Here is a 17,207-nt window from a genome sequence, read left to right as displayed (position 1 = left end):
ACAGCGGTTCTCAACCTGTGGGTCGTGACCCCTTTGTAACAATGGAAATACATCGTGGCATTAGGAAGGTTGAGAACCGCTAGAGTACAGTCTTAACACGGTAAGTAAGTGAGGTTTGATGTAAGTATTCCAAACTATATATAAAACCAGCACATGTACCCCATAAATGCATTAAGGTACATGGCTATGATTTAATAAAAACAATTGTTAAGAGGGCAAAAAAAGAAGAGATCAGATTCATAGCTATTGTCAGGGTGTGAGAGGCATCTGTGCCCCACGGAAAGGTGTTAAGAACTATATTTATTTATTTATTTATTTATTTATTTAATTTAAAGAGGAGTTCTTTTATTGAAGAACCAGCTGGCGACCACTTCAGTGTCAGAACTATGCTTTAGATGTATGTGACTCTTTCTGTAAGGCCTTAAGAAACTAAAAATATAATCCCTCCTCTTAAGTGAAACTCAAATATGAATTTTATTACTATTTGTTCTTTAAGATGTATGAATAATTTTAAGGATAGAGTTGAGATTTTTAATTTGAGGAAGTCAAATATGAGTGAAATGTTTTTTCTTCTCATTCCTCTTATTAAAGCTCTGAAGAATTTTAAGAGCAAGGAAAAATTAACAGTACAGGCCCTGGAGTACCTCTCCTTAATTTCAAGTACAGGTCTACCACTCGCTAGTGAGACCTTGAGCCATGACTTTGTCTCTCTCATCTGTAAACTGGGAATACTAATGGTACCTGTCTCATAGGATTATAATGTAGATTAAATGGAGTAATCTGTCAAAAGCTCTTAAAATTCTTCTTGTCAGACAGCAAGTACTATTATATAAGTGTTTGCTACTATCAAATGTTCTCAAAAACATTTATAGTATATCCAAATTTGTTACTTATTGCAATTGTCAAGGTAATTCTTTTAATGTCTGTTTTACCTACACCTTGTTGACATGTACATGATTATAATATTTCATAACCAGACTTTGAAGTACTGTGACTGAATTGCTCTAAGTCAGGTAACTTACATAATTAGAATCCAAAGTACCTGGAGCCTTTGAATGATGATGGAAACTTTGGAAAGCACAAAAGAAGTGAAAAGAAAGTCTCAGGGTTTGATCACAGACTCATTTTAAGTTGATCAAACACCAAAAAATTATCTTGGAATTTCTGAGAAAAAACCTTGGGATCTTCTTTCTGTCTGAACTTCACAACATTCACTTGAGTGAGGAATCAGGCACAGAGCAGTGACTCTCAGGTCAGAGAATTGGCTGGAGTCACCATGCACCTGCAGCTGCTGTCCACGCTCCCTGCCTCTGCCTGCCCACTGACCTCTGCTGTCCCTTCTGCCTTCAAGACAGTGACAGGAATTCAGATTGCCCGTGGCCTCAGAAAGTGCTTGGTGAATCAAAAGACTGTTCCAGGAAGAGAGTGCCTGTGTTGAGAAAAAGAAAGGGTCTAGGAGCAGCCGAAGAGAAAGGAGGGGAGTGTGCCAGCGTGCAGGGCAGGGGCAGGCCCTGCGGTAGGCATGTCCTCTAGCTGCCTCCTGGTAGGAGGCTAACCATGTGTGCCTGGCAGGAAAAAAACACCTGCTTTGACAGTCTCTGCTTTCCACCCAGCGTGTGCAGGTCCTGAGGAGAGGGCGAGATGGGGCCTGTGAGTCTGCTGTTCCCTTTATTGGTTTTGTTTCACTAGGGCCTCTTCTAAGTAAGAGCATCTTGCTTACCACCTGAGATCCTGTCATCTGAGAGCATGTGCTTTCATTTTCATCATGAATCCTAGACTTAAACCAGTCACTTCCTCTGATGCTCAGCTGAAGTAAGAGCAGTTTGTTCTAACACTGTGTGTGTGTGTGTGTGTGTGTGTGCATGCGCGCACAGGGGGTGGGGGTGAGCTACTTTGAACATATTACAAGAGGGTGTTGGAGGACCATGTGGCCTCTTTTAGATTTGAACTGTGTGTGTGCTTCTCACCTTACGTGCTGAAGTTCAGGGTGCCTTAAGTCACATACCAGTGGGGGGCAGGGACTGACCCCACCTTGATTCGTTCACATATTCAGTTGTCTGGCTTAACCACATGTGCCAGAACCACTTCCGTGGCGTCAATTCCTCACCCCTCTTTGGTATGCTACTGTTAGGTGCAGCTTGCCTCTCAGGTGAGAGTCAGACAGTGATGAAGGGAAGGAGAAGGAAACTTGGAATGGCTGCGCACCTACTGTGTGCCAGACTCGGTGTCAGACTCTTTACAGATGTTGTTTTCATAAATGACATGTAGTCACCTTCAGTTGTTACGTCTCAGTACATCCCTCAGAGACAAAGGCTGGAAGAGGCGAAGTGACTGGCCTGGGCCGCAGCACTAGCTCTGCAGAGCAGGATCAGTGCCCGGGCCCTCTGACTCCCTGTCCCTCCTCCGCAGCACTGGGACTCCCCTCCACACAGCCTCCAGATGAATCTGCAAAGTACTGTGGAGCTGTGTCCCATCCTTGGGGTGAACTTCTTGTTCTGTTCCCTCTCCTCCCCTCCTCACTTCTTTACTATCTCCTTCCTTCATGTGCCTGGCCCACCCTGCACCTTACTTATTTGTGAACAAATAAAAGCAAGGTTTTCAAGCACACAGAAAAGAAAGGAGTGGAGCTTAACCAGCATAAGCCCAGGAAGCCTGAAACATGTCCTGCCAACCTCACTGTATACTTGGGGATTGTGTTGCTAGGCAGGAGAGAGGGGAGAATATTTTGATTCCAGAAGGCAATAGTTAGCAAAGTCTCTCTCTCTCCATGGTACTTTTGTGGAGAAAACCTTTTTTACAATTCACTGTTGAAGCATCTGTGACTGGTTGAGCTGATCGTGCACAGGGGAGGGTCTCGAGCTCCATGCTGCTTTTCTCAGTCCTGTCATTACCCCTCTTTTTAAATCGATGATTTTTAATTATAAATTTTTTTTTTTTTTTTTTTTTTTGTAGAGACAGAGTCTTACTTTATGGCCCTCGGTAGAGTGCCATGGCCTCACACAGCTCTCAGCAACCTCCAACTCCTGGGCTTAAGCGATTCTCTTGCCTCAGCCTCCCGAGTAGCTGGGACTACAGGCGCCCACCACAACGCCCGGCCATTTTTTTGTTGCAGTTTGGCCGGGGCTGGGTGTGAACCCGCCACCCTCGGTATATGGGGCCGGCGCCTTACTGACTGAGCCACAGGCACCGCCCAGTTATAGATTTTTTTTAATGGCAGAATGATCAGAATTGCAAATAACAGGATGCCAGGAGAAATAGGAATATTATGAAGACCTAGTTTATCACAGTACTCTGGGAAAAAGGCATTTAGTGGATGTAGAGTCAGCTTGACTCCGCACGTGAAAGTAAGCATCCCCTAATGTGTTGTAATTAGAAGTTCCCAGTCTGGGGTGGTGCCTGTGGCTCAAAGGAGTAGGGCGCTGGCCCCATTTGCTGGAGGTGGCAGGTTCAAACCCAGCCCTGGCCAAAAACTGCAAAAAAATAAAATAAATAAAATTAAAAAAAAAAAAAAGAAGTTCCCAGTCTGGAGCCAGGCAGGCCCTGGTTCTGCTCCCTGCGCTTCCTGATGGCACAGAGTAGTGAGTCCATTCTGGGAACCTCATTTGCTTTATGAGACTTGTGGACTGCTACATGCACAGCGAGACTTGTGGACTGCTACATGCACAGCGTGACCGGGAGCCACAGATGTATCGCACCTAAAGAATTCGTGAGGGGGTAGGAATGTTTAGCTTAGAGAAGAGACTTAGGTGGGGGTGGGAGCACAACATCTGACCTCCATTCAGAGTAGAAAGAACTTTGTGCTGTTTGGGGTGGGGGAGAGGCACTCCACCATGCTGCTCTTGCTAGTTCTGAGAATTCAGGGAAGGAGATCCTCACTTGCTTTATACCCTGCATGTCACCTTGGGTGTGCTGGGGACATAGAAAGTTCAGACAGACTAGGGGTGGAGGAGTGGACAGAACTCTGGAGGTAGAGGGAGTGTATTGAGCAATGTTAAATAATTTGCAATTTGGGAAGCTGGAAGAATAAGCATGAAAATATTTAATTTGATGAAAGGTAACTATAGAAGAGAAAGTTGAGGCTGGAGGGGGGAGGAAGAGTTAGTACATGCACGATCGCCATTTGCTTTTTTCAGACGTGAAAGTCCTAGACCTGTTTTAAAATGGAAGTTGCACTGAACTTCATGGATACTTTAAGTTCTGTATAGAACTTTTGAAATTGAGTTCTTAACATTAACGTTAAGAATCTAAGATTTTCTTTTTTTAATTTCTGAATTTATTTAAAGAGGATGGAGCTTAATATTAGAAAGGAAGCAGTACTTTTCAGCTCGTTATGAAGTTGATTGCTACATCAGAAATTAGACCACTACATTTATTTTCCTAGGGTTAATTACCCTTGTCTGTTTAACCATCTCTACTATCTACTGCTGAAGACTCTGTGAAGTTAGAGGGCAGAACTGGGAAAGTCAATCACCTCTTTATACACATATTTTCTCTCTGTTTCTTAAAAAACATATACAAAATTCTTAAAACTATAGTCCTATAAGATTGGTATTGGTTTTCAACAAAAATCCACAACAGGTTATTTAGCTACTGATTATTATTGTTTTTTTTTATTTTTTGAGACAGTCTCACCCTGTGCCCAGCACAGTAGAGTGCTGTGACATAACAGCTCACAGCAACCTCCAGCTCTTGGGCGTAGGCGATTCTCTTGCCTCAGCCTCCCGAGTAGCTGGGACTACAGGTGCCCGCCACAACGCCCGGCTGTTTTTTTGTTGCAATTTGGCTGGGGCTGTGTTCAAACCCGCCACGTTGGTTATGGGGCCAGCGCCCTACCCATTGAGCCACAGGCGCCGCCCTTAGCTACTGATTATAATTTTCCTTAGATCAAAATGGTCTTATGTATTTTTTCTTTTTGATGAGATTTTCAGACTGATGGGATACAGCACTTTTTATATTCAATGAAATTTATTAAGACACTTAGGGCATGCCTCATGGAAGGCTTCATGCAGGGAAGGTAGGATGTGAATCCAGAATGCCATATTTTAAAGCCTTTTTAAGCCCAAGAGCACCTTTGAGTAGAAGCTGGCCAGTGGGAAAGGAGACATTCCAGGTTGAAAGGAGGGCAGGTACCAGGGTGCAGAGCAGAGGTGGCTCAGGTAGGGAAGGGAAGGGCTGTGCAGTCCAGCATGCTCGGTACATGTGGGAAGTGCGGGAGAAAAGCTGGTAGGCAGGACCAGCTCCTTTCACCAGTGTTTAACAAAATGAATGGATAGGACTGACTGACCTGTTTCATTTGTGGGGTGAAAAAGAGGGAAGAGTCTAAAATGGCTGAGGTTTTCTAACTTGAGGATTGCAGAGAAAGAGGATCAAGGCTTTTTCTTTGGGGTGATTGGGGCAGGAAGGACTGGGAGTGAGCTAGAGAGTGAATGTGAGTGACTACACAGGATGCTTTTGAGGTACAGTGGCTAGCAGTGACAGCGGCAGTGTCCAGGAGACAGTTGGGTATACTCAGCTGGAATGCAGATGAGAGCTAGGGGCTGGATGGGCATTCCATGTAGATAGTAAATAAAGCTAGGGATGGAAGGCGAGAACTTAGCAAGAGCCAAGGGCTGAACTTACAAGAAGTAAATTTCAGGTTAGGGAAGGAGTGAAGGCTAAGAAAAGCTGTCAGAGGTTTCAGAGGTTTCAGAAGGAACCCGGAGGGAGTGATGTTCTGCAAGTCACGGGAGCCTAGTACTTCAGGAGGAGATAGGAGAGCGTGGCCACTAGAGCCTCCCACAGTGACCACCACCGTCGGCAGGAATTAGAGGGAGAGCGTAGGACATAGGCCCAGCCCATAGCACTTGCTTTCTGTAAGTTGCTGAAAGAAAAGAAGGAAACAAGAAAGGAACAGTTCAGCTGCTGTGGCCCAAAGCACAATGGTGGGATGTCTGTGGCTGTGCCATGCTGTTTTGTGGGTGCCTAGTCACTGGAGAGCTTCTCTTGACCAGGGACAGGACTCAGACAGCCCCCCTGTGATTTCAGTGGGGTCGATGTGCTCCAGAGGTGTGTGTGTTCTGAACTTTTAGCTCAGACTTAGTAATTTGGTATTGATGCATTTTTCAATTCAGACTGAAGGGAGTGCAGTTGGAATTTAGTTAGTGGGCTCCAAATTAAACTTGGAAACATGATCCTTGTGAAAAATCATTTTAGCTTATCAGTAGTTGGCAAACATTTATACAACAGTGGTTGTTCTGGTTGTGCCTTTGGCTGCATGTTAAACTGAACAGCAAGCTGTGTCCACTGATTGAATAAAAAAAATAATGATTTTGTGTTATGGGGAATTTTTTACAATATGCCAGGGGGACCTACTGGAGTCTCTTTAATCTTGAACAATGCTTGGTTCTTGCAGAGGCAAATTATGCAAATCAGTACTTAGTGTTTCATAATCAATCAGGTCTTTGTTGGAAGTGTTGTGAGTGCCAGCAGAACAGAATTTCTATCATCCTGGGAAGAGGAGGGTGTTGCCAGTCAGACCGCTGCTGTGATCAGCAAAGGACGCTTGTCAACATTCGACTCTTCCTACAGTTAAAATGTTCTTTGAGAATAATTCCACCATTTTGTACCAGGGTTTTTGTTTTACAGTTTATCTTGCTTTTGGTAATTTACAAAACACCCACGAAGGAGCAGCTAGCAAAGCTGTTCTGTGGGTGACACGTTACAAACAAAGCCGGGCTTGCCGCCTGGGACGGCAGCTGGCAGCCATGCTCCCAGAGCTCCCTTTGTGTCTCAATCTGCTGGAGTGCAGTAATGTCAAATCATCCTGGTCTGCTCCAAAGTGCACGTGTATGTTTAACAACAATGGCATTTCAGCTTCAGCCTGGGCAGAATAGTGAATCTTTACTAGACCTTTGATTTGAGATCAAAAAGAAAGAACCAGAGAAATTTTAAAAACCCTTGAGGAAAAAAGTGCTCTGTTTAAGTGAGGGCTTATGATGACTTCTGCTGTTAAAACTTGTGTTGCCATCTAGTGGATGATGGGAAGCATGTCGCTGCTTTTGGGAGCTTCTTTTGTCCAGTTCCTCACGTGGGCCTCAGGCTTGTGCCTGAGCAGCTTATATCAGATAGACATGAAGACAAGTCAGAACAAGAGAGGGACATCTGAAAGTTATTTGCTTATAAGAGGGGTACTTCACCTGGCCTGGAAATGGCAGGGAAGACTTTGAGGAGGTGTGACACCTGAGCAATGTTCTGTGTAGGGCTGAGTCAGGAGATATGAACTGGGAAGTGGGGTGGCTTTGGATCTGGAGAAGGCCTGGGGAAAGGGGACTCCGGAGGGCTCGGGTCATGGGAAGTCGATGTGCAGTTTTTGTCAAGGAAATATAGGGGAACATTCACCTTTTTGTTGGTTTATTTAAAAACATGTTTTATCTAATTATAGAGATTATAGAAAATTCTCATTTCTATAATCTGATTATAGAAAATTTTTAAAGTGTAAAAGGTATTAAGAAGGAAGCAAAGTCTCCAAATCTTACCACACAGACACCCCCCAGTCTTTTGGTGGGGGTGTTGTAGCATCCTCTCTGTCCATGTGCAGTGCTAGGCGTGCGTTCACATGTTCCGCACACATGGTCACGGCGTCTGCTTTGGCAACTGTCAGCAGCGTGTCTGTGGGAAAACTATTCCAGTCATAGTCCCTGGTGTTGAGTCCATTCAACCACAGGACCAGATCTCTCAGGTTCATGTATTGGCGTGTTTTGTGTTTTATCTTTCCTAGTAAAACCTTTATGTGTGTAAGGCCACATTAATGCATCTAATATGGGGACCACATTGCTACTGTTTTATAATCGACTTGCTTTTATGGTAGATGAGTTGTGTGGAGAATTTCAGTGTCTTAATGATTTGGGGAATTAGCCTTATTAAAATATAGCCAACTAAAAATGAACTTGATTTATCTTTGGAGAGAGGGAGGAGTCATATGAATGCCTGTAATTTCAGAATGGAATTTAAATAACGTGTTTGGTTAAGTATTAGACTAATGAGGGAGCCAGATCCTTTGCTGTCAGCCTTGTGCTGTGCACAGTTGTAGACAGTGCTTTTCACTTGGGCAAGTCAGACCTCAGTATGTCCCATCTGCACTTCTGGAAAATGTCCTCAGATTGTACAGCAGGATCATCCTGGCGGGTAGACTGTGGGGGTTGAAGGCACACAGACACAGACGCTTGGTTTGGGACATACCAGTCCTCCATGTATATGGATTGTGTTACCTTACTGTCTTCTCATCTGTAAAATGTGATAATAGTGTAAGAAGAGTTGTAAGTAGAAGTAAAAGAGAGAAGTGGATGCATAGCATTTAGACTGGTGCCACAGTAGGGAGTATTCAATAAAAGTGGACTGTTAACTTATGCTACTACCATTTGTTACAAAACGTTTTTACCCCCCTCCCTTTGTAGTGAAGTCCAGGAAGTTTAAGCAGCTTGCTCAGAACTTCAGCTGGCAAAGATTAAAAGTTTAGGTGAGCTTATAAAATATACCTCTTTTTTCCCAGCCCAGTTTTGGAACTACCTGAGAGAAAAATATAGGAGTCAGAGCAAGAAAAGAGCCAAGTGGAGAACATGGCTTTGATACATGGCTGAGTATGGGCAGCGCATGGGTCGGAGTGCGCCCTCTGCTGGCTGACGGCAACATGGTCATGGAGGGTTACTTCTCTTCCCTCCGAGAAGAGTGAGTAAAGGCTGGGAGCTAGGAAGATGAGCCAGGGCATAGGATGGGGAGTAGGATTTCCTTCGCAGGAAGCCGCCGTGCAGAGATGAGACCCAAGAATCCCGGCCAACTCCCTGAGTATCTCACCCATCTCTCTTGTCTGTGCTGTGTCACCCAAACCCCACACAGTCTTTTCCTTTCTCCACTGCCCTATACTCTGCCCTGTACTCTATCCTAAGATAAAGGGTTGGTGAAGATTAACTCAGATGGGGAAGAAACCAGTCCTAGACATCTTTTTCATCACTTGTTCAAAGCACGTTTCGAGGTGGCTTGACGATTGACACTCAGATGAGCTGGCAGCCTCATGCTGCCAGTCTTGCTAACCATTCTGAGCCCTTCCTTGCTCATGTTGGCGGACCTTCCTCTCAAAAGCCCCTTGCCAGTTATAAGCCTCCCCCATGGCCCAATGCAAGGAGCAGCGGCCAGCTGCAGAAGGGCTGTCAGGCAGTGAAAACATTAATGTTTTCCTTGCAAATCTTTCTGTATGAAGTGTAATTAAACTTTTTAAAAAATCAGCATATGCAAATACTCTCACTTGAAACCTAGCATTTACTTCTACAAAGAAAAACAGCTTAGTTAAGCTAACTACTAGTAGTATTTATTAGTCTTTTAACAGAGTAGTATGTAACGAATAACATAGCATTGGAGTCATACAGATCTGTGATGAGCCCCAGCACTACCATGTCTTGGTCTGTGATCTTGCTGTCAGCCTGTTTCTATGTTTATTAAGTGTGTGTGTGTAGGAGAGGGAGGTATGGTCTAGTTCATGCAGTTGTTATGGGGTGGTAGTGCAGTTGTGCACTGCCCGGCACATGTGTGCTTGGTAAGCAGTGGTCACCGCCGGGTGAAACCAAGTGTGTAGTGCATGGCTGAATGTAGACACGGTCCAGGAGGAAAACAGGCTGATGGTTGGTATTGCTAACTTGGATTGCTTTTCTCAATTCCCAGGTATCCTTCTCGTGAATTGAATCCTGGAAAACTATAGTTGTGATTTGCCAGAAATACATGTTTAACTTTGGTGGTTAAAAACTCAAACCTCATATTTAGAGTGGTTGAGTTTAATCCAGACTTTAGCCATGTGTTGATGAGGAAATTACTTATCCTCTCTCTGACTCAGTTTTTGAATCTGTAGAACAGGCGTGCTCAAACTGCCTTCCAGGGAAGGGGCATTCAACCATTTTTTCCCTTCTCTCCCACACATTGGAAGAATAAGAGCTGTCTTGGGTCACACATTAAATACACAAACACTAATGAAAGATGATAAGCAAAAAAAAAAAAAAGTCCGTGCATACTTACCGTGATATCCAACACCAAGATAAAAAAAAAGTTCTCACAAAATCGGCATGCTGCCTGTAGTCCACAGGTTGGACACCCTTGTTTTAGAGGTTGCTGGGAGAAGTAGATGAGCTAATGAACACATTGCTCTTGGAATTCTGCCTGGTGTGGAGCAAACTCTCAACAAAGGTTTCATTGTTGATTTTGAAAGTGGCATTAATCCCTGTAAAAACGGAACTTAAACAGATTGCAAGTACTTAGAAATAAAGTAGCCAGAGATTATTGGGATTCAGTGTAGGTTACTACCAGTTTAATAGCAGAAAATTTGTACCTCAAAATGAATAAAAGTATAAAAGAAGAAAGTAGTAATAGGAATTCTTTTCTTTTTGTTTGGAGTCAGGGTCTCGGTCTGTTGCCGGGGTAGAGTACCGTAGTACATCACAGCTCACTGCAGCCTCTAACGCCTGGGCTCAAGTGGTTCTCTTGCTTCAGCCTTCATGTAGGTGGGGCTACAAGCATGTGCTACCACGGCTGGCTAATTTTTTTTTTAATTTAGAGATGGGGTCTTATTCTTGCTCAGGCTGGTCTCAAACTTCTGGCCTCAAGCCATCTTCCTGCCTCTGCCTCCCAGAGTGCTGGGATTTACAGGCATGAGCCACCACACCCAAGATTTTTTAAAATAAAACATTTTATTATGGAAAATTTCAAATATATACTAACATAGACAGAATAGTGTAAGGATGTACCTCACGTATGCATGTACCCATCTTGAACCATTGTTGGCTCATAATTGATCCTATTTCATCTCTTTCCCCCAGCCTCCATCTTATTTTGAAGCAAATACTAGGCAAATTGTTCAGTTTATATCTCTAAAAGATAAAGATTCTAAAAATAAAATTAATCATAATATATAATATCATTATCACACTTAAAAATTTTCATTTTAATTCTTTAATATTGTTAAGTATTAAGTGGGAGATTTTCTAACCTGTAAAATGACAGAGAGAAAGGAATAATTAAAACTACTTTGACCTATCACCCAACATCAGCATAGCCCACATCACAAGGTCCCAGAGCTGCAGATGCTGGAGTGGGGAGGTGTGGAGAGAAGAGAACACTGCTAACTAATGCATCCTATTTGGAAGAAGTATGGAGAATCCTCAAAGAGCTAACAGTAGATCTCCCATTTGACTCTGCTATCCCATTATTAGGTATCTACCCAGAAGAAAAAAAATCATTTCATCATAAGAACATCTGCACTCAAATGTTTATGCAGCTCAATTCACAGTCTCAAGGGTATGAAAACAAGAAGTGCCCAAATGGATTAATAAACTATGGTAAATGTATGCCATGGAATACTATTCGGCTATCAAAAAGATGGAGACTGCAGCTTTTGTATTTGCCTGGATGGATTTTGAGAACATTCTCCTAAATAAAGTCTCAAGAATGGAAAAGCAAGCACCTCACATACTCAATACTATGTTGACACTAATAGAGGCCTACACAAGAAAAAAACACAAACTCAGGACAGGCTGGGGAGAAGGGGGCTTGGTAAGTTCCCACCTAAAGGGGAAAATGTAGGAGTATATGGCATGCTTCCTGGGTGAAGGACTCAACTGCAACTTGGACTTTACCTCACAAATACAAACAATGTAATCTTTTTTTTTTTTTTTTTTTTGCAGTTTTTGGCCGGGGCTGGGCTTGAACCCGCCACCTCCAGCATATGGGGCCAGCGCCCTTCTCCTTTGAGCCACAGCCGCCACCCCCAAACAATGTAATCATATGTACTCTCATATCAATCCAGAATTTAAAAAAATGATTTTAGTATCAATGAAACTAGAGAACAGCAACATATTTGTTAATTTGACAGGACTAAGGGAGCCAGTATAGCATAATCCAGGGTTCTGGTTCCAGCTCTGCTGGTAACATCACTGCTCATGGCTTAGGTTTCTTTCCACTAAGAAAAATGCCTATTTTCACAGGTTGCTGTCAGAATTAAATAAAATAACCCACTTATAATAACTAGCACACAGAAGCTATTAAATAAATATTGCATTTCTTTACTTCTTTCCTTTTCTTCTTTGGGTACAGTTTGATTCTTGTTTTAAACTGTAGTTTATATGGAAATACAGGGTTCTGTCTTTGTCCACAGCCCCCTCTCTGCAGAGATATAATTAAGGCCGTAAGGCAGTGTGACCACACCCTCGTGGGCTGGTAGCAGCTCGTCCCTTGGTCGGCCGTTGGTCAGGTGGCACATGTCCATTTGGTGGGTACAGATGATCTTCTCGGGAAGCACGTTGGGTTGCCCAGTCTCAGTAGATTCTGGTGATGCTATGCATTCTAAACACACCTTACTGACTTTTCTAGGAGGACTACTTATTTTCATAAACAGCTTGTCCTTTTTCATTTTTTTTAATTCATTTAGTTAACCTTTTTGATCCAACAAATACATTGGTATTTATGAGATCTTAAAGCCTTCTCTATTGGATTTTCTGGATTTTCTCTCCCCCTGCCTCCTTCCCAATATACAGACACTGCTAGAGATACAAAAATGAATCAGACAGAGATGCCATCCTTAAGGAACTTAACCAGATTCTAGCAGAGGTCACAGATAAACACTGCTAATGTAACACAGAAAAAGCAAACAAGTGTCTATGAACTACTGCTGAGGGCAGTGGCAGGGAAGGCGCTGTAGAGGAGGTGCCTGCGTGGCAGAGCCTGGGAGGGTGAGCAGGGGCTCTCAAGAGTAGAAGAGAGGCTTTCCAGGCAGAGCAAGAGCGGTCTCCGAGGAGTGCAGCAGCCAGGACGATGCGCCCCTCCCCCCCGCTCCCCCGCTTCCCAGGACCTGTGGGGTGCCTCACGAAACAGGCTCAGCCCCCAAAGCACTCCTCTTTTTAGCCTTTGCATCTTGTCACCCACCTGGTCTCTCACAGACTTCACCAGGGACCCTTTCCTTCCACTCAGGGCCATTTTCTTTCTACCTTCTCCCCATGCCATTAGGTGGGATCAAGACTGTAAGGAGTTGGAACTAATCTTACATCTCAAAGGGGGCAAATGCACTTTTATTTTACTCTGATTTTCTTATCAGACTTGACACTACAATGGACTTTCTCTTTTTGGAAGAGGCATTCTCTTTAGGTGTATGCATATTCTGACTTTATCGTATGTGTGACTCTTTTTAAATTAACACTGTATATAGAAACTTCAAAATCCAAAGCATGCAACTACTTAACCTCTCTAAAAGTTTGAAAATGTTTGTCAGAATTGTATGAACTATCATGTGCTGTTCCTGGCAGTTTAGTCTCATAAATAAGACTTAGTCTGACAGTGAACAGATTAGAGTGTGGCTGAGAATCTTTATAAAGGTGATGGCCGTCACGTCAAATCACTGTCACATCACTCTTTACAAAGATAATCTTACCATATAATGTTCTTGGGGACTTAGTATGCTAATTTAGATAAATGATAGAAAGACCTGTTGAACTTTTTTTTGTTTTTGACTTTTTTTTTTTTAAAGAATTTTTAGAAATTTCAGAGCTCTCCAGTGTCTAAAGAAATCTTAATATTCCTTTATTTTCATGATGGCATTTGAAATATGATTTTATACGTTGTGCTCATGTTAAGTATTGAGTTATACTGATGTTATTCAAGTCAATAATTAACACCTCTTATTTTTTTTTCAAGAATTCCATTTAATCCTGGACAAGCTTTACTCTGTTTTAATAAACTTGTTTTATAGAACTTTACTATTATAGAGCGTATGGAGTTGGGTTCACATTTGTTAGACTTTAAGGAAACTCTCGTAATTATGTTCTTGTGAACTGCCCGAGGGACCTCTGTGCTCTTGGCATTCAGCCCCAGGCCCGGTTCCACCCTTGTAGACAGCACCAGCTGAAAATGGGGGTGAATGGCTGCATCTAGCCTGTGCAGTTGATTCCATTGGACTTTTAAAAACTTTTTATGGAAAACTTTATGGCTCCTAAAAAAACTTTTGTGGCTATTAAGGCTCTTAGTAGGTATATTAGTTACTTATTGCTGCTGTAACAAATTACCACAAACCTGTGGCTTAAAACAACACAGATTTATTATCTTACAGTTCTGTAGTCGGGTGTCCAAAATGGGACTCTCTGGGCTTAAAATCAAGGTGTTAGCAGGTCTGTGTTCTCTTCTGGAGGCTCTGGAGAAGACCTGTTACCTTGCCCGTTCCGGCTTCTAGAGGAGGCTGCCCACAGTCCTTGGCTCCTTTCCTCCGTGTTGGTAAAGGCACCGGCGCTGGACTGAGTCTGGACTGAGTCTGTCTCACCCTGCACCACTCTCTCTTCTGCCTTCCCTCCTACAGTTAAGGACCTTGTGATCACTTTGGGCCTATCTGAATAATCCGGGATAATCTCCCTATGTTAAGATCAGCTGACCAGCTGCTCTTTAATCCTTCTAGGATTATTCAATACCCATTATTTATTCACTATTTAATAAAAGTTTTTGAGGGTCTGCTTTGCACCAGGAATTGTGTCTGACAGACTCTGGGGAAGGATCTTGCAGTTTGGTGAAGGGAAATCAGTCTATGAACCAGTCCTTGAGGTCCTCAGCATCTCAGGGTTTAATGAGGGGGTGGGATCCGGCTGTAGTTAGGAATATGGTGTGAGCAAGAAGGCAGAGAGAGTCTTGAATAAGGAGGAAGAAAGTGACCTGGAGAGAATAGCCGTTAGGGCCTTCCAGGGAGAGGGAGAACCGTGAGTGTACAGGTGAAGGGCAGACGTGGAGCATGGCAGGGATTTTCAGGGCTGACTTGTGAAGCTCAGAACTATGGCTAGTGTGGTGCTCGGTTAGGCCTATAATGACACCTTGGCTGCCCTTTGTCAAATCAGCCTTCCGAGCCTCCTCCTCTGGCTGCAGTGTATTTTAAAACCAGGATTCACCACTGCCAATGTGTCACACCTGTTGACTTCCTGTGCAAGCCCCTGGGTTTGTGACCCTTGATAGGCAAGGTTAGAGAAAGGACAGGGAAACCATTGAAGGTTTTGAAACAGAAGAGTAACTGGATCAAATCTTGTACATGATGCAGTAAACACCGTCATTGCTTATCTCTTACATTCTTACTCAGCAGACTTAAATGTCCAATTCCATGATGCAGTGTAGGTGGAAAACAGGAGCAAGAATGTGAGGAAGGCAGCTGTGGTGTGGTGGGAAACACACTGAGTGTGGATCCAGACATTAGGAGCTTGAATCTGACCTCACGCACTAAGCATATAACCTTGGTTGAGGCATTTAGTTTCTCCAAAGTTTGCTTTCCTAAACTGATGAGTGCTCCCAGCAGGGAGAGAGGGACGGAGCGTGTGTCACTGTTATCTGTTAAGTGAATATCATGGACGTACTTATTTTTTTCTTTAGTTTATGCTCTTAAAATGCCTTAAGGTATTTTTCTGAACTACATTTATAATAATAGTCTAGACCAGAGGTGTCCAACCTACCACCAGAGGCTGTTGATTTTATGAGGACTTTTTTTGCTTATCTGTGATGTCAGATATGAGGAAAAGATTACAGGGACCCTTTTTTTTTTCTTTGCTAATCAGCTTTCTGTATTTACTGTGTGGCCCAAGACAACTCTTATTCTTCCAACATGCAGCAGAGAAAAACAAAAAAGGTTGAGAATCCCTGGTCTAGACTATGTAGGAAATTTAACTGAATCCTTACTAACTTATCTCTAGACAAACCCTGAATGTTTCTTTTGTGATAAATGCTATTTTGTGTTTAGGCATATACTTGTTCTATAAGTGTTTTGTTTTGTTTTGAAACAGAGTCTTTCTCTGTTGCCGAGACTCAAGTACCATGGTGTTGTCACAGCTCACAGCAACCTCAAACTCCTGGGCTCAAGTGATCCTCCTGCCTCAGCCTCCCAAGTAGCTGGGATGACAAGCTCTGCCTCCATACCTGGCTAGTTTCTTCTGTTTTTAGTAGAGACGGGGTCTCACTTTGCTGGGGCTGGTCTCGAACTCCTGAGCTCAAGCAATCTACCCACCTCGGCCTCCCAGAAAGCTGGAATTCCAGGTGTGAGCCCCTGCGCCCGCCCTCGTTCTACAGGTGTCTCCTGATCACCATGTGTGCTGCTTGTGCTCAGAACGGGAGAGACAGCCGGACAGCCCCTCCCAGCATAGAGCTAATGCCGCTGACAAAGAAGCATGTGTGTGCGAGTTAAGAATGACAGAGTGCCACCTGGGTGGTATGCAGAAGCCCTTTTAAGTTCATAGCAGAGTGAAAATTAGCCTGAGTTGGCCTTGACAGAAAAACTTTCGTGAAGAGATGAAAGTTCAGCAGACCTTTCGAGGCTGGGCCTTGTGTGTGGAATGAGCGTAGGGGGCATGAGTAGGAAGCCGGCGGTGAGGACAGCCGTAGGCCTCTGCTAGTTCATACTCTCCTCCAGAAGTTCTTTCGTCCCTGGTAACTAATCCGAGGGGGTTTTCCTTTCACTTTGTTTAATTTATTGATGTTTTAATCCCTAGCTTCACAGATAGCATTCGACGTTACTATTCTAGGGATCTGTCATCACAGATACAGTGCTTTGTGCCTGTGCTGCTGTTTCTCTGTGCTCATTCGCAGAAGTAGGCCATAGGGAGATGGCAGCTTGCTGAATAGCAATAGATCAGTTGCCCCCTGAATCCTTTTTTCTTTTTTAGACTCTGCTACTCTGTGTGAGTCCTGTTTATAAAGCTGCTAGCTCAGCCTTGGAATCCATCCCCTGGAACATTTGGAAGAAGGAATACTTGTATGTGAAATTTTAAATACAAGATACAGAAGAAAAGAACCCTTAACTAAACATGTGCTGTGTAATTGTTAGACTGCATTATCTCATTACATCCCTAAGTTCTTTAGAGATCATCTGTCCGTAATATCATAGAACAATCAGAGGTAGAAGGAGCCGTCAGTAAAAGAACAAGGGATGGGAATGTTAGTAAGTGAGGGATTAAAGAGTCTAAAACGGGCCAGGCGCAGTGACGCACACGTGTACTCCAACTCTCCGGGAGGCCAAGATGGGTGGATTGCTTGAGCTCAGGAGTTCGATACCAGCCTGAGCCAGGGTAAGCCCCATCTCCAAAAATAGTCGGGTGTTGTGGGCGGGCACTTGTAGTCTCAGCTATGAAGGAGACTGAGTGAGGCAAGAGAATTACTTGAGCCCAAGAGTTTGAGGTTGCTGT

At 43.5% G+C, this 17,207-nt stretch overlaps 1 protein-coding gene across 5 annotated transcripts in view; it reads left to right on the top strand.

The window, feature by feature from the left end:
- Nucleotides 1–17,207, top strand: part of STX18 (syntaxin 18) — a 149,755-nt gene that overhangs the window by 54,529 nt on the left and 78,019 nt on the right. The window contains exon 1 of one of the 5 annotated variants that reach the window (XM_053567405.1): nt 11,726–11,791. The exons of the other annotated variants lie outside the window; for them this stretch is intronic. Within the exon in view, the coding sequence (XP_053423380.1) occupies nt 11,741–11,791 (51 nt within the window). The 5' untranslated portion in view covers nt 11,726–11,740. Of the gene's footprint in view, nt 1–11,725; nt 11,792–17,207 lie in introns of those variants that run through there. 5 annotated transcript variants of the gene reach the window in all.

The sequence above is a fragment of the Nycticebus coucang genome, chromosome 17 (genome assembly GCF_027406575.1).
Source record: "Nycticebus coucang isolate mNycCou1 chromosome 17, mNycCou1.pri, whole genome shotgun sequence".
NCBI classification, from domain to species: Eukaryota; Metazoa; Chordata; class Mammalia; order Primates; family Lorisidae; genus Nycticebus; species Nycticebus coucang.
This window is presented reverse-complemented; position numbering and strand designations above follow the sequence as displayed.